At 38.9% G+C, this 23,561-nt stretch overlaps 1 protein-coding gene across 1 annotated transcript in view; it reads left to right on the top strand.

The window, feature by feature from the left end:
• The window catches only part of LRRC9 (leucine rich repeat containing 9), a 101,768-nt gene that overhangs the window by 19,778 nt on the left and 58,429 nt on the right, over positions 1-23,561 (top strand). The window contains exons 7-13 of the mRNA XM_081090484.1: positions 4,245-4,427; positions 7,566-7,721; positions 10,389-10,585; positions 11,752-11,883; positions 15,713-15,889; positions 16,211-16,328; positions 22,447-22,579. Coding sequence (XP_080946610.1) covers positions 4,245-4,427; positions 7,566-7,721; positions 10,389-10,585; positions 11,752-11,883; positions 15,713-15,889; positions 16,211-16,328; positions 22,447-22,579 — 1,096 coding nt within the window. The remainder of the gene's footprint in view (positions 1-4,244; positions 4,428-7,565; positions 7,722-10,388; positions 10,586-11,751; positions 11,884-15,712; positions 15,890-16,210; positions 16,329-22,446; positions 22,580-23,561) is intronic.

Genomic DNA, 23,561 nt, shown 5'->3' with positions numbered 1-23,561 from the left:
CTCATCCTTTCATAACATTTAAAAAATGAACTGCCCCAGGTCAGTCCCAGGGTCTTTTCTTATTTTGTCTGCATTCACTCTGTAAATAATCTCATCATGTCTAAGACTTTAAATACCTTTTATCCGCTAATGCCTCCTAGATTGGCATCTCTGCTTTCCCTAACAACTCCCCAAACTATAGATATCACCTGTGCTGACTCAAACTGATTTCCCCTCCAGTGAACCTCCTCCTTCTGCAGCTTTCTCTGCCTCTCTAAAGAGATCTTCATTCTTCTAGTAACATAAGCCAAATACTAGTACTCACCGTCCTTTTGACCCCCCTATTCCTTCAACTCCATTCAATCCATCAGCAAATTCTGTTGGCTCCACCTTCTGAATATGTCCAGAGTCTGACCATTTTTTTTTTTTACCACCTGTATCACTACTGACCTAGTTTAAGACACCATCATCCCTAACATTCATTATTGGGAAGAAAAAAAAAAGCCTCCAACAGGTCTCCCTGTGTTAACCCTTTTGCTATGATGTCTGTTCTCCACACAGCAGTCCATTCCTTTAAAAACATGTCAGATCAAATCACTCTTCTGCTCAAAACCCTTCCCTGACTTCTCTCATCTCTTTCAGAGTAAAAGCCATTAATCAGTGGTTACACTGGCCCACAAGACACTAAATAATCTAGTCCCCCAACTGTCTCTCTGACCACTCTCCCCTTTGCTTACTCATCTCCAGCCATTCTGATCTCCTCACTGTTCCTTGCACATACTCACCTTAGGGCCTTAGCACTTGCTGGGATAGTCTTCCCCATATATTTTCATTGCTCATTTCCTCATTTCTTCCAGGACTTTGGTCAAACATTATATTCTTCATGATGTCTTTCCTGCACAATTTAGATAAAATATCAACAGCCCCTACTCTACTGCCCTCCCCATCCTGAAGCACTCCCATATCTCTTTCCCTGTTTTATTTTTTGTCTTGGCGCTGATCCACATCCCTTACTAGAATACAAGCTTCGTGAATACAGAAACTTCACCTGTTTTGTTCACTGCTATCTTCGCAAGCCTAAAACAGTACTTGACATGTAATAAATCTTAACAAACATTTGTCAAGCACTCAAATGAAAGAGAAAAAAAAACATAAAAAGATTTCATGCTTATGGCACATAATGTGGGTGGAAACATGACATTCATAATTTTGACAGTGTCAGATTGAAGGTGCATATTCCAACACTTCCCCTATACAATACTGAAGAAAGATGAGCAAATTTACTATAGAAATAGTTTTGAATTGATCAGTATTGAAATAGACATTTTTTTTACTCAGAGAAGAATATAGGACACCAAAAAGCTATGGACTGAGGCAGAATGTTATAAGCACCTTAAAAAGAAATTTAAGCACAATTTTATCTTCTTGGTCAAAATCAAGAGGGAATATTTGATGTGGTCACACCTTGAAGGGTTGACAGGATTTTGACAGGCGTTGTGGGCAGATCTTCCAGGCAGTGGCAGGCAGGCATTCTAAGATGGGGAGAACAATATGCACAAAGGCATGGAGGTCAGAAATCAAAGGGTGTATTTGATCAGAGGAAGCTATGAAAGAGAAATCCAGAATGCCATGGAAGGTAATGTTTAAGCTACCAAAACTAGGAGTTACCTAAGGAATGCGCATTCTGTACAAATTTGTGAAATGGCCTAAGTGGTGGAAAGGGATATAGCAAATTCAAGAAACTAAAAATCCTGTGTGGCTGGAACAGAGTGAGGGAGAGAATCATGAGTTGAGGCTGAAGAAGATGAGGCAGAATGCTGGGAGGAGAAGGGATTGCCCTGCCAAGAAGCCAGATGGAGGGTTACCTTGCGCTGGCTAGCCGTGGCGGCCTCATGTGGCCAAAAGCATGGGCTTCCCAGGCGGAAAGATCTGTCAGTTCTGGCCCTGCCACAAACCAGACGCAGTGGTAACATGAAGTTAAGTGAAATGATAATGTAAAGATCTCAATAGTAGACACTCAATAGATATGCTAATTTATTATTATATCACTTTATGTTAACATATTTTCTTTCAATCTGAGGAGAAAATAGGGTTGTTGTGAAAATTTGTTGTATGGCATAATATTAAAAAGGCTCCCTATAATAATGATGGCTATTTATTATAAAAGCATTGAACATGATTCACAGCAACTTTTGCTAGTCTCATCTTAAGAATATTCTTGAAACACTGTTATTTTGAGTTTTTATCGCTAATCTTTCCATTCACCCTAAAAAATACTATCCTGGTAATGATGGAATAACTTCTGTGCCACTTTCCATCCACACCAGGTAGCGCAACACTGATTTTCAGTGATGAAATGACTTCAATATCATCTGCCTTTTGAGTGGGGGGTGGGGAGGAGGGTTCCTGTGTAAGACTTCAGAGTTCACAGTCTCCTAGCCCAGACTGATGGTCAAATGCAACATGGCCACCCATAAATTAAAGGGGGTCTTTACTTACAAGAACGCTCTGAGATTTGCCTCCCTTGTTCCTGCAGAATTACACCAAGTAACTATTTGCACAGCTCTGACCAGAAAGTGCCCTTTCAGAGCAACTCTGCTTAGCGCCACTCCTCTCATGGACCCAGCTCCTGCCTGTAGAGTCAAAGTCTCAGTTCTCCAGAGAGAGTTTGGAGACACACAGGCTCCCTAGCCCTGTTACTTTCTCCTCTTACAGTCTGACTTCACTGCTTGCTTCCCTGTTCCATTGGTGCTTTATCTTCAGAACTAATGTTTCCTGGTTCTTGCTTTAGATGTCCCTTAACTCTGATTCTGACGCTCCTAGGTAGCATTGCATCCCTTTAAGTCCAATCCCACCATAGCACCCTCCTACCCCAGGAACCACCCTAGTAATGCTATTGTTGAGGAAACTATGAGGATATTGTGGAGGTTGGAAGAAAGTAATAATCATTCAATTCAATTCACATGTTTATTTAGTGCCTACTGTGTCCGAAATGCTGAGTGCTGGGGATGTAAAGTTAAACAGGTCACAAACCCTGCTCTCAAACAGTTTATCTCAGGAATTGCCAGACTTTTTCTATAAAGGCCAGGTAGGACATATTTTAGGCTTTGTAGGTCATATAGCCTCTGTAATGTGTTCTTTTAAATTATTTTTCCACAACACTTTAAAAATGTAGTCACCGTTCTTAGGGCCAAAGTCCATATAGACCCTTGGCTTATAGAGTTATGGATGAACAAGCAATTGGCAGAAGGGTGTGAAATTCTAAAGCAAAGGTAAGCCAGTGGCTAAGAGTTCATAGGAGGAGCATCTACCCCACGCTTGGGGTGATGAAACAGGGCTCCTAGAGAAGAAGAATTTTAGGTTAAGTCTTGACAGATTAAGAGGTTAAATTGGGGTGAAGTCCAATCCACTCAAAAGCAACAGCCTGAGTGAGAGTCTAAAGATAAGGTAGGGTCTGATACATTATGAAATTTCTAGTTTTTCAGTACGTGGCTAAAGCATAAAATGTCAGGGTTTAAATTGAAAGAAAGAAGACTGAAGGGGGAAGCAAGGGCCAGATGCCAAATAAAGGCAGGTGGAAAGATGGCTGAAACTTTAGGATAAAAGATGTTAAGGAGAAACAGTCTGGAAGTGCATTATCAACCCCTCTGCCTCCATACATTGTGAGGAAAATGAGGCCTCAGGAGAAAGCTAGGTTTCAGATGTCCTTAATAGGTAGAAAAGGCATTTACAGGAAAAAAAAAATTAACAACTAAAAATCAGGAATTTAATGGTGACTGTAATAGAGCCAGGGTCCCCTAGCCTTTGATGAGAAGAGCCCATCTGCAGGCCAAGGAAATGGCGAGCTGTGTGCGGAGGTGGTAAGTGTGGGGAATGCTGGTGAAGGGAGGAGGAGACCCACAGGCACAAGGGGGCGGTGTTACACAGGAGCTGCGCACAGAGGAACCCTCTTACTGAATAAATGTGCTCAAGTGACTGGCTCCGGGTGAAATACACGAATTAGTAAATATTCTTTGGCCTTTTTTAGAAAGTACAATTTACACGCATAGTTACATAGAGTCTGCTATTTAATTATCGATGATCTACATATATTTAGCGTGGTTTTCATTAGACAAGAACATTTTATCCATCGAAATCACTTTAGCATATTTAAGCAGATAATTAGAATGCATTACATTACAGTATAGTGACCTTGAGTGTTCAGGAGCCTCCTTTAGAAATGGACAGTTGCAATTAATTAAACATTATTACTGCTGCTGTTTTAGGACCTTACCAACTTAACCAGGCTTCGTCGCTTAAAGGATTTATGTCTGAATGATCCTCAATATAAAACCAACCCGGTTTGTCTGCTGTGTAATTATTCCACACATGTACTGTACCACTTGCCTTGCCTTCAAAGACTTGACACATATGATGTGTCAGCAAAGCCAATCAAGGAACTGGCAGATGTAAGTGCATCCCTAATGGGGTATCTGTGACTTAAGTTTAATTAACTCCTTCTTTTTGGCTGTGTCCACATATGGCAGGTAGTATTATCTTGTCAGTTCTTGTCACCAATTCTACTTTTGCCCCAGTGAGCTGGCTTTTTCACACCAATATAGACCATTAATAAAATTAGTGTTAAGATCTCAATTTTTATGACAGTACTGAAAGGTGAAGTAATAATAAACATTTTAATTTATACAAGGTAATCTGAAAAATTATCATCAATGTTAAGAATAATTGCCCTAGTGCTATATATACACAAACATTAATAAAGCCTAAATAAAGTAGAAATGAATCAAGTAACTTCCTCTCATTTGAAATTTTATGTATAAAAATGAGAAAAAATCCATGGTGGATGGTAGTATGCTAGGATAGGTCAATTTTAATCTAATTTAAGATGATTTGGGGAACCGCCTACACTGCCAAAATCTTGACAATCTCTGAAATCTTGAAGAGAAATTATTCCGGGGCTGCCACTGATGGTGAACCACCCAGTAGAGGGTCTACTTTGATGTGCTTCTAAAGCAGTGGTTCTCAACCTTCTGGTCCTTTAAATACAGTTCCTCATGTTGTGACCCAACCATAAAATTATTTTCGTTGCTACTTCATAACTGTAATGTTGCTACTGTTGTGAATCGTCATGTAAATATCTGATATGCAGGATGGTCTTGGGAGACCCCTGTGAAAGGGTCGTTCTACCGCCAAAGGGGTCGCGACCCAAGGTTGAGAACCGCTGTTCTCAAGGGTCTGTAATTCAGAATAGAGTGCATAGGGAGTCACCATGCTTATTAATAGTCTTTCCACATTATATTTCTACCTCTTCCTGCCACATTTGTTCATTAAATTAACCATCCAATACATAGTTTTGGGGTATGTAGAATGTGCCAACCATGTGGATGCCCTCACATATGCCCCTCCCATTGTTTGCTGTGGCTCATCCATCATCTCAAATAGATAATGTTTTTATTCTTTTATCGTAACTTCTTTCTCTTCTCTTTCTAGTCTGTGAATTTATTCTAAAATTTCATTCTTGCCCCGCCCCCCCGCCCAAACTGGGATTATCATCCTTCCCATCCCCATCTGAGAAATAAATTGTCTTACAATATTAAGCAAAGGGCTAGAGTTCTTGTCTAGTAGCAGATGTTTGGAATCATTGAAGGGCCAAGGAGGAATGCCTTCTCTAACAATGTTAAGTCTAAAATAACAGCAAAGCTTTGCAGTGAAAACCATGTTTTTACATCAGGCTATAGTTTGACATCAGGCTGTTACTGCAGAGGTGAGCAGAGTGAATATTATTCATGATATTACTTGGCTGGTTCATTCATTTAACAAATTGCATTCCAGGCACAATTTAAGGCACTAGAGACATACAGTGACCTAAGCAGGCAAAATCCCCGCTTTCTTGGAGCTCTACTGAGAGCAAACGGATAATAAGCAACTAAATAAGGAACCAAGTAGTGCATCAGATGGTGACAAACGCTATGGAGAAAAGAAACAAGGGTGAAGAAAACAGGACTGCTGGTAGGGGCAGAAGACAGGGTGTTGACTCTCTTATATAGAATTGTTGGGGAAGGATGTGCAGCTAAGGTGACATCTGAGCAGAGATTGGAAGGAAGGAAGAAAGCAAGCTGTTCAGGGATCAGCAAATGTAAAGACCTTGATGCAGAAGCATGCCTCATATTTAAAGAACAACAGAGGCTAGTGTGGCCGGAGAAAGTGAGGATGAGAGAAGTGAGAGATAAAGACAGGAGTGGTGGGGAGCAGATCATGGGAGACTAGAAAGTTGTAAGGACTTCGGCTTTTACAATGAGTGAGATGGGCGCCACTGGAAAATTTTAAGCAGAGGGATGACGAGATGACATGTTTTAAAGGGACCCTTTTGGATAATGGATTAACAATACAGAATTAGAGGGGGAAACGTGAAAGCAGAGAGACCAGTGAAATTCCAACAACGTGGATGAGAGATGTTGATGGTTTGATACAGGGTTTTAGTAGAGGTGGTGGTGAAAAGCAGTCAGATTTTGGTAGTAGTTAGAAGGTAGAACTCATCTGGATTTGCTGATAGATTGGATGTGAAGTACAGAGAAAAGTAGTACAGAATAAGTCCAAGTTATTGGCCCAAACAACTGAGAGAGGGGAGGAAATTGCTATTTCATGAAACGAGGACGAGTATGGGAGGAGTAGGTTTAGAAGGAAGAATTATGGTTTAATTTTAAGCTTATAAATTTTGAATAACCTTTTGTACATCCAAGGAGTATATCCAATAAATAGCTGGATATATGAGTCTGCTCTTTTATAGAATTGCCTGCATTGGATTAGATTGATAATTTAGTAATTTTCTCACTTTAAATAAAATGAGGTCACTTCAGCAGTTCTCAACCTGTGGGTCGCGACCCCTTTGGGATTGAACAACCCTTTCACAGGGGTCGCCTAAGACCATTGGAAAACACTTATATAATTATGTATTGTTTTGTGATTAATCACTATGCTTTAATTATTTTCAATTTGTAACAATGAAATCGGGGGTCACCACAACATGAGGAACTGTTTTAAAGGGTTGCGGCATTAGGAAGGTTGAGAACCACTGACTTAGAGCATCCTTTTATAGATTTGGGGAAAAAAAAAAAAAAAAAAAGACCCTACATGAAATTCTATTCTTAGCCATGCTTTTAAAAATGAATTAATATTACATTTGCTTTTAATTATTTTTAATTTCCTTACTTTCTCCATAAGTTAATCAGATAGAAAAAATGTAGTTATATATTTACTTTAGTAAATGATACTATCTTTAGATAAATGATACTATTTTATAAATTAAATTCTATCTCTTTATGTTGTTATCTTGGAAGTAAATGTGAATATGCCTCACATTTAAAATATCATCCACAAGGAAAAATCTTTGGAATTTTATATTTTGCTTATCAAGTTTAAATATAGGACTCTGTGTAGTCATTATCATTTCAACATCATCATTATTAGTAACTGAACATGCATATCTTTCAAATTGTTATTTAGAACATATTGCACTCATAATATATTGCTAATAATTACCTATAATGTGTTTTATTTCAGTTAATCTTTTCCTTTTTTCTCACTTTTAGACCACAGCTATGAAAAAGATAATGTATTATAATATGCGTATAAAAACTGTTCAGAGGCATCTTCACGAAGACCTTGAAAAACTGGCTGATCGAAAATGTAAATTACAGAAGTTGCCAGAAGAACGAATAAAACTCTTCAGCTTTGTGAAAAAAAATGTAAGATATACTGCTGTAAAATTTCAGTGGCCACATCTGAAAGGAAACTGGTGGATAAGATAGCATTATATTTTCATTTTATGTATATATACACATATAATGTTATTTTAATTAATATTGAATTTCAAGTCAAGCTTATTCCCAAAAATGTATTCATTCCAGGTGTTTTTATTAAGCTTCATTCTGTGCTTATAAATATATAGTTCAAAACAGGTATAGGCTTAATATATAAAAATTAAAAATTTTTAGTATATAAGAATTTTAAAGTAATTAATTCAATATGATTCAGAGTTATAGAGATATGTTAGACTTATTTTAGCCTCGGTTTTATTAGATACCTTTAGTTTACACTCAAAATTCATTTTCTTGTCTAAAAGGATGAAATATCCCTTTACTAATATTCAAGCCATACTTTAGTAGTTATATTGTGTGTACCTTTTTTATTTAGAATAAATTAGGTTTCCTTTACTAAAAGTAGATCCTGAAAAATTAAAGATTATTTCCTCAAAACAGAACTTTGCATATAAAAGAACTATATATTCTTTAAGTATGAGAAAATAATGGGTTATTTAACAAATGGTGTTACAAAACTAGTTGAACTACTTGGGGTGGGGAAGTTGGACCCTTAATTCACATTTTACCAAAGTAAATAACAATGGGAAAAATATTTAAATGTTACCATGAAAAAATTTAAGAATATATAGATGTAACTATCTCAGCCTACCAAATAAAAGAAACACTAGAAATCTCAAAGGAACAGAATATAGATTTGTTTGAAAAAGAAGGTAAAATACCTTTGTACTCAAAAGCATAATTAATGAAAATAAACAACAAATGATAATCTGAAAAAATTGTTTTCAATAAACATGTTAGACAACATGATATCCTTAGTATAAATGTACCCATAAATAAAACAAGAAAAAAGTAAATAGAAAAACTGATCAAAGTACATCAATCTATATATATAAAAGGCTAATATGCTAAGTGTCCAACTGTCTGACCGGTCACTGTGACGTGCACTGACCACCAGGGGGCAGACGCTCAACGCAAAAGCTGCCAAGCTGCAGTGACTTGGCAGTGGTGGTTCTTGGGTGATGCACCTGAAACCAGACAGGAGGGAGCCCAATTCCTTGCAGGGCCATGCAATTCCACCTTCATCCGTGGGTTATGTTGTTGCTGGGGCACTGTCAGCCCTGAATCTGGTTTACTGCACACTTGCATTTGCATTCCACACTCTGTAAGACAGCAACTTTGCAGAGTGCACCCTTGCACTCTGGGACCCCTCAGGAGATATTGGAGAGCCGGTTTTGGCCAAATCCCCGCAGGCCAGGCCAAGGGACCCCACCTGCCGGAGGGGCCCCAGCTCACTCCACAGACAGCAGGGAGGGACCGTGGGAGATTGGCTCCAGAGCGTGTCCCGCCCATCTTGCCCAGTTCCACCCCACTGGCCACCTTCTAACTAATTTCTTTTGAATGTGCATGAATCCGTGCACTGGGTCACTAGTTATCTAATAATATGATAATATGCAAATTGGTTGGGATGTCATCATGTAACGACCAATTAGCAGGGACCTGAGGCTGCTTGGCACCTAGCTGGGGAGGGGTAGCTCAGGCTGCGCCCCCCTACCCCGGTGCTGGCCCAGGAGACCTCAGGCTGCACCCCCCGCCCCAGCGCCAGGCCGGGGAACCTCATGCCATGCTCCCTGCCCTAACACTGGGCTGGGGGACCTCAGGCACACCCCCCGCCCAGAGGGGCTTGACGGGGGTGAGGCTGGCTGGTTCTGGGGCTGGCCAGGTCTGGGTCTCCTGCAATTTTGAAGCGTGTGCGGGAGGGCGGGGACTTGACTCTGGGTCCCGCGGCACACCCCAGACTCTGTCAGGAGGGAGATTTTCATATACATTTTACTAATTTTCTTTGATCTCTGACACTTTTATTATAGAGAAAGGGCAAATAGCAATATTAAAATATTTTCTCTAATTAATTCCCTTTTAATGTGCACAATTTTGTGTACCCGGCCAGTAGTCATTTTATAAAAGAAGAAATTAAAAATGACTAATAAACATTTGAAAGAACCTCAGCCAATTATTAATCTCTGAATGTGAATTAAGATAATGAGCAACCATTTTCACCTGTAAAATAGTCCAAGTATAACACATGATAGTACTCAGCCTGGTGAAGATGAGTGTGAGACTATTACACCACTGATGGGAGTATAATTGGGTCAGATATAGTAACAGCCTAAAAATGCTCAGAGCCTTTGACCCAGTAAATCTACTTCTAACACTCTATCCTGAAGATTTGGATATAGTTCTTTATATAAAGCTATTCATTACTGCACCATTAACAACAACAAAAATTCTGGAAATCACCTAAATGTTTAACAAGAGAGGAAGTGTTGAAAATGGACAATATTTTCAAAGCAATTTCTTTGCTTTTCTAAACCTAACCCTAACCCTAACCTTAATCCTAATATTTAAGGCTGTCTTTCACTTAGCTGAAAGAAATTGGCCGACTGAATTTATACCAAAGTTATAATCACATGCTGGCCATGTTTTATGAAGTTTGGTCTATTTATTATCTAGATTTCTACTTTGTTCATTTAAATTAACTACATATTTAATAGAGTCCACTAAAAAATTTGCTATCTGGTACATTGATTTCAACAGTTGGAACGGGAACTGGCTGAACTCAAGGGACCTGGCAAAGGGCAAATTGAAAGACCCAATAACAATCAAGTAACTGAGCTTGAAATATTAACGAACTCTGAAACTGTCTCAGAAGAGCCAAGCCTTGAGCAGAAGATACAGACCAAACTAAATGCCTTGAATGAAAGAGTAAAATTCTGGAACAAAAAACTAGATGAGTATGTTTAATGAATTATCTAGTTGTTCAAATTTAAAACATGAGAGAATATAATGTTCTGGGCCATCAGTTGATCTCAGTGTCCCCTTCAGGAGTGGAAAGAATTATAGTATTAAGTAAAACATGGAATGTGTTTCCTGGTAGAGATTGGCATCATTGGTTCAAAGCTGACATATAGTTGTTTTTTTAAAAAAATATGTTTTTATTGATTTTAGAGAGAGGCAGGAAGGGGGTGGGAGGGAAAGATCAATATGAGAGAGAATTATCAATCAGTTGCCTCCCATTCATGCCCCAACTGGGGATTGAACCCACAACCTGGGTTTGTGCCCTGACCAGGAATCGAATCAGCAACCTTTTGGTACATGGGATGATGCTCAACCAACTCAGCCACACTGGCCAGGGCAAGCTGGCATATAGATTTTTAAAGAGGCCATATTTAATTAGGGACAGTGAACGTCCACTGAGTGGCATTCTGTCACATCACTACTCTAGTGTCTGCAAACTAAAAACATTTATGTGTTTTTTTCAAACTAACTGCTACCAGTGCAAAAGCTCATGGCACGGAGGAGACTGAGCAAAGCACATACACAGTTGCGTGGAATAATGTATAAACAAATACAGGTAGAATGTTAACTAGAAATATAAAGCAAGAAGACTCAGTAAGTATTGTGATTTTTTTTTTTTTTTAACTAGGGCACCAAGTGTGTAAGTTAGTATGCCCTGTAATAATGCTAACAAAATAATAACTAACATTTATTGAATTCTTATTGTTACTCAGTGCCAAATTCTTTGCCAAGAGCTTCACATGCATTTTGCATATAATCCGCAAAAAAAGCCTATTCAGGTATCAGTACCATTAATATTGCCATTTTACTGAGAAACTGCAGCATAACAATGTTGTGACTTGTCTAAGATCTGAGAGCAAGTGGTAGAGCCAGGAGAGTCTGTGAACCTTCACTTGTTCTGAGATTAACAAATATTAAGGTGATTTTAGTTGTCAAAAATATAATGTATTTTACATGGTTTAACTAGTAACACCACATTGTCTTTATCCATTGACAAAAAGTCTTGTATTTTAACATCAGCTTCTTAAAAAATCAATCATGAATTTCAGTGTTGTGACTTGTAGATCATTTCAATAGCTTGATACATTTTTTTCTTAAATAGAATTGAAACAATTTATCGCACTGAAACAAAGCGAAAGAAGAAAAGTAGTGGGTTATTGATCCCATTTTTGTCAATTGAGTTGGAGACTGTAGGCAATATCCACTTTGAAGAAGGCACTCGATCTGATGAATGGTAAATCTGTTTGAAATTTAGTTATAGCTTTAAAAATAATTCTAAGTGCTTTGGATCATCAATAAAAATATCAACTTATAAAAATGTTAAAATACCCTATTTTCAAAACTGTTCTTATATAGAATATTCATTCAGTGAGAATTGACAGTTACCTATTTTACCATCTATACATCTTTCTGTTTATATCATTGCCATGAACTAACCTTGAAAATATCCTAATGGTATTTCGTTGGTCTTTACCCAATTTATCTTACCCCAAAAGAAGAATATAATTTAAAAGTTCACGGTCAAGTATTAATTTTATGTATGTTTATACTGATTATTTCTGGACAGATTGTAGTGCTGGATTCTGAATATTGGGTGAGAAGTTAGAACAGAAAAGGAATGGCAAAGCAGGCTTGGCAACCACAGACTACAAACACCAGAGAAGGCTGCCTAAGAAATTTCCTGGAGGCTCCATGATCAAAGTCAAACCAAGCTGTCTAGAGCTAGCTAGAGTCCGGGTGCACATAGACTATACAAGTTAAAGTAAGGCATACACTTGAAAACCAGGAATCCAGATGGCCAGTGTATTTAGACAAAAATAGAGACAGCTGCCAGAAACAGAAGCAGAATCCAGCATCCACAGTTCAGAAACAAGGCCTCCTGGTACACACAAGGAAGTGATTAGGTGATTGTGTTGCCTCAACTAGAGGGTACAACCAAAAAAATAATTATCTTTTTTTTTTTTTAAAAAAAAAAAAGCCTTTACAGAAAAGTATCACTAATTATTACTTTCACATTTCTGTAATCAATTTCTCAAAATTGGGAAACCCATGAAATAGCCAAAGATTGCCCTAGAACTCTAGGGGCAGACTGCACATTTGGGTGTGTGGACAGAGACCAAGAAACGCATAGAGCTATCGAATGGACTTGGTACTTCACCCCAGGGGATGCCTTTACTCGCAGTCAGGGTTGAAATGATCTGTGATTCTTTGTGGAATCAAATGCAAAATTTGTACTAATCTTTCAGGGGGAAAAAAAGTGTGATTGTTAGGGGTTACTTTCAACCAAGCCCCCTGGTTTCTATTAGATGTGGTTCTCAAGAACCTTGTGGGTACCTTGGTGGGAAAGTGTGAGAAGCTCTGCCTAAGGGAGAAAGAGACCTTTTAAAATCTTTCTTTTCTATCAGTACATCCATTTGCCCAGCAGTTACCAATGGTTGCTTAACCACCATACTTTATTTTTATGTGCAAAATATAGAAGGTGTTCATCCCAGTTCCCATGCAAACAAGTAGAGGCCTTAATTTTTCAAGTGCAAAACCTGAATGGTGTGTCTTTGCAAGATGCATGAATAATTTTTCAGCCTGTCACTTATATGCACTCAGTCTAAACATAATTTTTATATCTGTTTATTTTTAACTCATTATAAAGTAAGCTCTTTATGAAACAGGTAGATTAGTGGAAAAATATGTAAAAGAAATGGCCCATACACACTGTGTGTGTCCATGGGCTGTGCATAAAGTCATTTAGGTTAATATGTCAGCCTGATAGTAAATTAGATACCTTGATGGATTGTGATAAGTGTTAGCAATTGTTTACTTGGTTTTAATAAAAATAACCTTGATCCATTTTAAGGAGAAAATCAAGTATATGTTGGCAGAATTCCAAGGACTGTTTTTCACTTATAGTACACTTCAAACTTGGCCACCTTAGTCCTGATCTTTTATGTATGTTAAGAAATATTGACTAAAGTGCTTTAAATTGCACTGGCTTCTCTTTTATTAATATTTTCAAAGGCAGTGATTTAGCCCATGAACTGGAATAGAGCTAGAGCTCACATATAGGTTTCCCCACTATTTCAAAGAAGAGCATTTCTATGAAACCTTTCATAAACCAAAATGGTGTAAAGTGAAGAAGCAATTACCATTACCTTATTTGGGAAAATTTTTGTGCATTCCCAAACCCCCAAAACAATCCACGAAATCCTATCATTTAATACACAAAACCTAAGATAATACTAACATAGTAAAAACAGGAATGATATGATACACAGCCTATATAAAGTAGAAATAATGTCCAGTACTATGTGGAATAAGAGTGGTGAAAGCAGACATCCCTATCCTGTTCCTGATCTTAAGGGAAAAGCTTTTAGTTGGTGCCCATTGAGTATGATGTTGGCTGTGAGTTGGTCATATATGATCTTTATTCCCACTTTCCTGAGAGATTTTATCTCAAACGGTTGCTGGATTTTATCAAATGCTCTCTCTGCATTTATTGAAATGATCATGTGGTTTTTACCCTTCAGATATTAGTCTTAGGGAGAGACCATCCATCAGGAACCTCTGTGATCTTAGTCCACACCCATGCTCAGATCCTGTGCTAGTGAGAACAGACATCTCATAATCAAAGGCAAATATATACCATATAGGATCACTTAATTTCCTTTCAAATTGATCCATTTTTAAATCTCTTAGTCTAAATTCTGTTTAAGACAGGACCAGAACTATTGTGAGTATGGCCAGATGAGGGCAGCAGAGAGAAGCTTCAGTACATTTCCTTAGGCTCTTCACATGGCCCGCCCCTCCTCCTCCTCTCTCATTCTTAATTCAAAACCCTTCTTAAATAGCCCCCACTCCATTCCTTACCCCAAAGCCTCTGTTTCTTCAAAGCACTTATCCGTTTAGAAATGATTTTATTTATGGCTTATTTATTTCTCTGTGCAACCCCCTTGTAATATAGGTTCCATGAGAGCAGGGATCCTGCCTCTTTCACTTCTATATCCCTAGTTATGAAATTATTGCAAGAGTCCCACTGAGAGATGGCAGTGACTTAGAGTAGTCTAACCTCAGTGGCATTGATAAAATAGGGTCACATTAAGGATGTATTTTAGATGTAGGGCCAAACAGACTTGCTGAGGAGTTGGATACTGATGAGAATGAGAGGAGGCAAGGTTTATTCCTGATTTTTTTAACCTAAGCTAATAGTGGTACCATATACTGAGATGGAAAACACTCAGAAGGAACAGGTTTAGGGGCTGGCATTGGTCAAGTTACGTTTGAGAGGCCTATTACATATGCAAGTGAACATATTAAGTGGGTAGTTGCATATATCTGGTCTGGGTATATCCAATAAGTTGAGTACAGATAAAGTCTAGAAATAAAACATTGGGAGATATATATATATATATATATATATATATATATATATCCCCCAAATGTATGCACACTTTAACAGCTGGTAGCTCAATTTTGAAAATGGAATGTATTTTCATAAACACCATTTTATAATTATTCAAAGTATGCATATACATTTTGGGGTATATATATATATATAGTGACATTATATATATATATAGTTATATATTGCCAAAGAAACAGATGAAATTATCTAGGCATAGTGTTCATGGAAACAAGAGGAGAGCCAAAGACTTAGTCCTAGGTCGGTCCAACATTCAAGAGTGTCAGAGGAAAAAGAAGGAGCAAAGAAAACCACGAAGGAGCAGCCAAGAAGAAGCAAGCAAGAAACATGTAGTTTCCCTGAAGCCAAAAGAAAGAGTGTTTCAGAAATGCAGGATTGCTCTACTAATATATCTTTTAGTCAGAATAAATACATAAGGATTAAGAAGAGAACTATTATTTTTATGTTTCAAAGTTTAGCATCTCTTTTATCGATTGAATAAGTGTGCCCAGTTTGAACCAACATAGAGATACTATATGATGATGTATATTTGTGGGGGAAGGGGACATAAAATATGGGCTATAACTATTATCATATGCAACTTCGTGTTCTTCAACATTTTGAGGAAAATCTATTATTTTCTTTGTATATATTCTGTATCCCCACCTAGGTTTAATTCCTGCTATGAATTAATTCTAGCACGTTTTTGTTCATGGGACTTCAGAACATATGGTATTACAGGAGTGAAAGTAAAACGCGTCATCAAAGTTAATAACCGTATTCTGAGACTAAAATTTGAAGATAAATTCCAAACATTTTTGGACAATGAAGAGATACATGATTCAGAGTAAGAAGTTAAATTCCATAAGGAACATTTTTTAAAGTCTGGTTTTATTTTGTAAAAATGTCTTTCTGTTTTAAAAGTTTACAATATTGAAAATATAACTTCTTAGTAAATATTTCCTTTCCATGCATCTCCCTTGACTAAGATGACCTAGTTTATCCACCTTTGGGCTCCTTTTGAGACTGAGGGTAAACGGAAGTTTAATAATGACGCTGGAACACCTAATATAATTAGGACAGTCCTGGGCAGGACAAACAATTGTCTTATCTACAGCTAAGCTTTTTTAATATCAGGTTTCAATTTGTCCCCCTCTCTATTGTTAAGGAGCCATCGAAAGATGCTGGAATGCCTTTTTTATGTTTTTGATCCTGAAGTTGCGTTAAAGAAAAAACATCTGCTACAAATACTTGAAAAAGGATTCAAAGACAATGAAACAAGCAAGGTAAGGAAAAAATGTCATTCAGAACAATGCTCTCTACCTCATGAACAAAGTTTTGGTTAAGCATGTACTTTTTCCTAAATCCTTTTTAAAAAATGTTTTTATTGATTTTGGAGAGGAAGGAAGAAAGAGAGATATAGAAACATCAATAATGAGAGAGAATCATTGATCGGCTGCCTCCTGCACACCCCACACTGGGGATCAAGCCTGCAACCCAGGCATGTGCCCTGACCAGGAATTGAACCATGACCTCCTAGTTCAGCCATGGGCAAACTATGGCCCACGGGCCAGATCCGGCCCGTTTGAAATGAATAAAACTAAAAAAAAAAAAGACCGTACCCTTTTATGTAATGATGTTTACTTTGAATTTATATTAGTTCACACAAACACTCCATCCATGCTTTTGTTCCGGCCCTCCAGTCCAGTTTAAGAACCCATTGTGGCCCTCGAGTCAAAAAGTTTGCCCACCCCTGTCTAGTTCATAGTTTGATACTCAATCACCAAGCTGAGCCATGCCAGCCAGGCAATCATATATATATATATATATATGTATATATATATGTATGTATGTATATATGTGTGTATATATATATATATATATATATGTATATATATATATATGTATATATTAGAGGCCCGGTGCACACAAAATTCGTGCACTTGGTGGAGGGTCCCTCAGCCTGGCCTACACCCTCTCACAGTCCGGGAGCCCTCAGGGAATGTCCAACTGATGGCTTGCAGGCCTAAGCCTTCAGTCAGACATCCTTAACGCTACCACAGAGGCAAGAGGGGCTCCCACCACTACCATTGCACTCACCAACCGTGAGGCCAGCTTCTGGCTGAGCAGCGCTACCCCTGTGGGCGTGCACTGACCACCTGGGGCAGCTCCTGCATTGAGCATCTGCCCCCTGGTGGTTAGTGTACCATTCAGTTGATTTGCATATTAGCTTTTTATTATATAGGACTAGAGACCCGGTGCACAAAAATTTGTGCACTTTGGGGGTGGTCCCTCAGCCTGACCTGTGCCCTCTCGCAGTCTGGGACCCCTCGGGGGATGACCACCTGCTGGCTTAGGCCGCTCCCCAGGGGATTGGGCCTAAGCTGGCAGTCAGACATCCCTCTGTCAGCCTGGGAGCCCTTGGGGTATGTCCACTTGCCAGCGGGGAGCAGGCCTAAGCTGCAGTCGGACATCCTTAGCGCTGCTGAGGAGGCGGGAGAGGCTCCCACCACCACCGTTGTGCTGGCAGCCGTCAGCCTGGCTTGTGGCTGAGCAGAGCTCCCCCTGTGGGAGTGCACTGACCACCAGGGGCAGCTCCTGCACTGAGCGTCTGCCCCATGGTGGTCAGTGTGTGTCTAGTGACCAGTCATTCCCAGTCGTTCTGCTATTAGGGTCAATTTGCATATTACCCTTTCATTATATAAGATAGAGGCCTGGTGCATGGGTGGGGACCGGCTGGTTTGCCCTGAAGGATGTCCTGGATCACGGTGGGGGTCCTGCTGGGGTTTCTGGCCAGCCTGGGTGAGGGGTTGAGGGCCATTTTCAGACTGGCCACACCCTGTTCAGGGTGGGGGTCCCCACTGGAGTGCCTGGCCAGCCTGGGTGAGGGGCTGAGGGCCATTTTCAGGCTGGCCACACCCCCTTCAGGGAGGGGGGTCCTGCTTGGGTGCCTGGCCAGCCTGGGTGAATGGCTGATGGCTCTTTGCAGGATGGCCACAGCCCCTTCAGGGTAGGGGTCCCCACTGAGGTGCCTGGCCAGCCTGGATGAGGGGCTGATGGCTGTTTGCAGGCTGGCCACAGGCCCCAGCCACCCAAGCTCCCAGTGGAGGCTGGCTGGAAGCAAGTATCTGGGATTTATTTATCTTCTATAATTGAAACTTTGTTGCCTTGAGCGGAGGCCACAGCTGGCCAGGGCTGACAGGAAGCTTGGATTTCTCCATCGCCGGGGCAACCAAGCCTCCTGCTTGCTCCAGCTCCCTGGCTGCTGGCCGCCATCGTGGTTGAGTTAATTTGCATATAGTTGCTCTGATTGGCTGGTGGGTGTGGCCTGGGGCATAGTGGCACTGTGGTCAATTTGCATGTTTTTCTTTTATTAGATTAGAGGCCTGGTGCATGGGTGAGGGCTGGCTGGTTTGCCCTGAAGGGTGTCCCTGATCAGGGTGGGGGTCCCCACTAGGGTGCCTGGCCAGCCTGGGTGAGGGGCTGAGGGCCATTTTCAGGCTGGCCACACCTGCTTCAGGGAGGGATGTCCTGCTGGGGTGCCTGGCCAACCTGGGTGAGGGTCTAATGGCTGTGTGCTGGTTCAGGGCTGGGGGGAAGCTTGGCTTCCTCCATCACCCAGGCAACCAAGCCTCCTGCTTGCTCCAGCTCCGTGGCTGCTGGCCACCATCTTGGTTGGGTTAATTTGCATATAGCTACTCTGATTGGCTTGTGGGCCTGGCTTGTGGGCGTGGCTTGTGACTGTAGCAGAGGTATGGTCAAATTACATGTTTCTATTTTATTAGATAAGATAGGAAACTTCTGTTTCACAAAAGGTTTAGTGCTATCATAGAAAGTACAGCATCCTCATTCTTTGGATTGCACAAGAATAAGTCCATTAATTTATCTGCATGACTATTTAATCTTTCTATGTATTTTACTTTTTATGTTGTGATCCTTTTGTTGATGACCTTGAAGTCTACTTTCGTCTGTTTTCAACTTTTCAAGATCCATCCCATCTTGAAAAAAAAATACATTCACTTAACACTGCTGGTGCTTTTTGTCATCCTATTTTTCTCTTTCTTTTTACTGACACCATTTATTTATTCTCTACTTCACTGTCCCCACCTTGATGCTCACATTGCTCTATTCCTGGTCACTCCTGAGCTCCAAAATGTCATCAACCCTTCTCAGTTCTCTACCTTCTTGTTGAGGCAACTGTAGCACTCTGGTATAGAGCAGTGTTTCCTAACCCTTTTCACATATGGCACACATAAAACAAAAACATTGCTGCATTTGAATCCTGCTTCCGTACTCGCCGGCTGTGGGACTTCCCCTCTCTGTGCCTGTTTCTTCCTATCTGTAAATGAAGATGATAATAGTATCTACTTCACAGAGTTGTGGTCAGGATTTAGTGACATATGCATTAAAAAAGTTCTTGCATATCAATGTCCACAACATCATTTTTTGACAAGAGCCAAAAAGGAGAAACAATCCAATGAGTGGGTAAACAAACAAATAATATTAACAAATAATATATACTATATATATATAGTATTATTCAGCCATACAAAGTAATGAAATTTTGATACATGCTATGACATGGATGAACCTTGAAAATATATATTAAGTGAAATAAGCCAGACACAAATGGTTAAATACTATATGACTCCACTTATATAAGGTACCTGGAATAGGCAAATTGATAGAGATAGAAAGTAGAATAGGGGTGAAAAAGCGGGTGGGGAGGATAGGGGAATAAGGAGTTATTGCTTAATGAGTACAGAGCTTCTATTTGGAATGTTGAAAAGTTCTGGAAATGGATAGTGGTGATAGTTGCACAATATTATGACTGTACTTAATGCCAATGAATTTTATGCCTAAAATGTTCAAAATGGTAGCTTTTACCATATTTTTACCAACATTTTAAAACAAAACAACCACCTTCCAGCTGCTCTGTGGAGAATGGATTGAAGGGAGTAGGAGCAAATAACAAGGGCACTCTATGCAGGAGGTGGTAGGCAGCGTAGGCCAGAGGTGGTGGTGGCTTCAGCAGGTGGTGTGGTGAGGGTGCCCCCACCCCCCGTACTTTCTGGAAGAGAAGTATGTAGGAGGTGAGAAATTGAGAGTTTTAGAAGGTAAAGTGCTCAGGGTCATTTCAGAGAACTATGAACCATCATGGGCACAGAGGGTGGGGGAAGGATGGGGCTAACATTTCTGCTTGCCAGACATTGTCCTAGTGCTTCAACTCCTGCATTTCCTAAAGGAGATGCGATATCTCTAATCCTCTGCACTGCTCTGTCCAGTACAGTAGCCACTACCCACATGTGACTGCTGACCATTTGAAGGACTACCAGCCAGAACTGAGATGGACTCTAAGTTTAAAATATATACCAGTTTTTGAAGACATGGTACAGAAAACAGGACTGTAATTTCTTATATTCTGATTACTTATTGAAATGATAATATTTTGGAAATATTTAATTAACTAAAATGTATTATTAAAATTTATCAAAAGGGTTTTGGACCAGTTCCTGGCACATAAGAATTTTTTTATAATATTTACTACTATTGTCTAAAACATTTGATACTATTGACTGATCTTTCCTTTCTGAAACTCTCCTTTGGCATCCATGATATTGCACTATTTTTATCCTCTTATCTTTCTGATTGCCCTATCTTTGTTTCCTTTTTGTTCCTTGTCTTGCTTCAAAACATGAGAATACCCAAAGATTAAATTTTACTAACATGCCCTTCTTTCTACACCCATCATCAATTACTCTCATTGTTAAGATCTTAGAAATGCGGGGACATATTGGCTGGAAAATATCTCATATTTAATTGCTTTATATAATGCACATAATTTTAATAATAAATAAAACCAGTATAAACAAGTTTAGGAATAAAATTAACTGACTTTTGATAAGCATACAACATGACTGGATGAAATTAGAAGTACATCTAATTAGAAGTAATTTTAAAAGTACCCTCTTATACTGACTGTCACCATACTGTGGGTTATAGAGAGAATGGAAAATATTGGTTAATGCTGTGAATTGGTTAAGTGGAAATTGATTAAGTGGCAAGCAATTGGAGCACATTTGTTATACTGAAATGTAATCATTTCTATGATTTCTCCAAAAGTCCTTGAGGATAGAGGCTGTTTATAGATTCTTAGTTGAAGTCTGAGAAATAAAAGATGGGCAGTTGGGCAGATGGATGAATGGCAATCACACCTGTTTCTGTGCCTTCATATGTTTTCTTCCTCTTAAAAATACTTTCCTCTATAAAGTTTCTGATTATTGGAATAATGTCTAATCTTAACCACTTCAATTAAAAAGGGATATCTTATTTGATGCATATAGTGATGCCTTGTATTTTTTAAAAATATATTTTATTGATTTTTTACAGAGAGGAGGGGAGAGGGATAGAGAGTTAGAAACATCGATGAGAGAGAAACATCGATCAGCTGCCTCCTGCACGCCCTCCACTGGGGATGTGCCCGCAACCAAGGTACATGCCCCCGACCGGAATCGAACCCGGGACCCCTGAGTCCGCAGGCCGACGCTGTATCCACTGAGCCAAACCGGTCAGGGCCCCTGTATTTTTTATTATTGGGTATAGTTTCCAGCCCCTCTCTTATTTGACGGCCAAGACTATGCTATAGTCTCACAATGCCATACAAATAGCTTGCATCTAATAAATATTTAGTGATGTTCCCTAGAAATCTAAGAAGGTTGTACTTACTGGAATGTGGAAATTGTGGTCATACGAGCCACATTTCAGCATTTATTTTATAAAACCTCTTTGGACAACAGATTTCAATACAAAAAAAAAGATATAGGTAATTCAGCATTTATAAAAAATATATATTTCTAGATAATTTGGCTACTAACATTAAACTAATAATAATTTCAAAACTGTGATAGTGACATGGAGAAGTAGAACTGAGTTTAGATCATGGCTTTGCCAACTTCTACTTCTGTCTTTGGATAGATTATACAATTTCTCCTAGCTCTAGTTTTTGTGACTGCTAAAACTAGAGATTTATTGCTCTTTAGAGTTGCTTTCACAACAAGTAACACAAATATTTCTGATAAAACACTTTGAAGAAAGAAATCAAGTCACAATGCAAACTAAAATTTTCATGCACTAGCATAGTGAGATGTATCTGAAAAACGAGGTAGATTATTAGACTAGATATATTATTAGAAAAAAATATACATACATAAGAACCTTCACTAATGTAATATCTCATTCCCATAGTATTTTCTTTTTGGAATATGCACGATTATTAGTGGGGTATCATTGAATTTGTATAAAACTTTAGATCCTACACCACATAAACATAAAATAATAAACCCACTATGTTGAAGTTGACATATTACTAATTTTATAAAAAACTGACTTTCTTTTTCATTACAGCTGCCTCTCAGAAAGGAAGCTGTCACTCTTGCTAACAGCCTAAGCATGTGTGAATGTCCCAGAATTGAATTTCTACAGCAAAAGCACAAGGATGATAAGAAAAACTCTTTTGACCATGAGCTCTTTAAACATGGTAATACAAATATACTCTATTCCTGAACCTTTAAGTTCTAAGTCTTCAAATTCATCAGTTTCATATCATTTTTGATACTTGGTTTATCAACTCAGGAGATTTTCTGAAACCATTTTATTTAGTATTTATCAGTGTAGTGATACATGAATTTCTGATCTATTACTTTAGTCAGGTTGTCAACAAATATTACTGAGTGATTTTTATGTGTCAACATTAATAGGATGAGACTCATTTGTTACTCATATTTAATCCATGTTATCTAATATAAAGTTTGCTTTTGTTCATTGTGTCCTAAAATAAACTTTAAATATACATATATACATACATATAAATGTGTATATATATATATATATATATATATATATATATATATATATATTATTTACACTTACACATACCCCAAATGGATTGCTTTATAAGTTGCCTTTTTAAAGATAAACTTTTGTTATTTCATTTATTCAATCATCAGAACTTTATTTGCATCTTGAGTAGATATAAATAAAAGTACATGACCCATTTGAAGGACACTTCTAGAAGAGGTTCCTTGGTACCTACAGATTAGGGGAAAAGACCAGCTCATCCTGTCCTTTCTTGCCTCGCCCTCTTACACAGTTCATTTTTCTTTTTTCTTTTTTTTTTTTTTTTTTTTTTTTTTAATATTTTTTATTGATTAAGATATTACATATGTGTACCCTCTACCCCCCCCTCTCCCCGCTCACCCCCTCACCCCCCCGTTGTCCGTGTCCATTGGTTAGGCCTATATGCTTGCATATAAGTCCTTTGGTTGATCTTTCCCCCTTGCCCCCACCCTCCCCTACCTTCCCTCCAAGGCCCGACAGTCCAATCAAAGCCTCTCCGTCTCTGGATCAGTCCTTGTTCATCAGTTTATGTTGTTCATTATATTCCACAAATAAGTGAGATCTTGTGGTATTTATCCGCTCTCCAGTTCCATCGATGCTGTGGCAAATGGTAAGAGTTCCTT

The sequence above is a fragment of the Myotis nattereri genome (genome assembly GCF_964212035.1).
Source record: "Myotis nattereri genome assembly, chromosome: 1".
In the NCBI taxonomy this organism is placed as follows: domain Eukaryota; kingdom Metazoa; phylum Chordata; class Mammalia; order Chiroptera; family Vespertilionidae; genus Myotis; species Myotis nattereri.
Note: the sequence above shows the minus strand (reverse complement) of the source record. Positions and strands in the feature narration are given on the sequence as shown.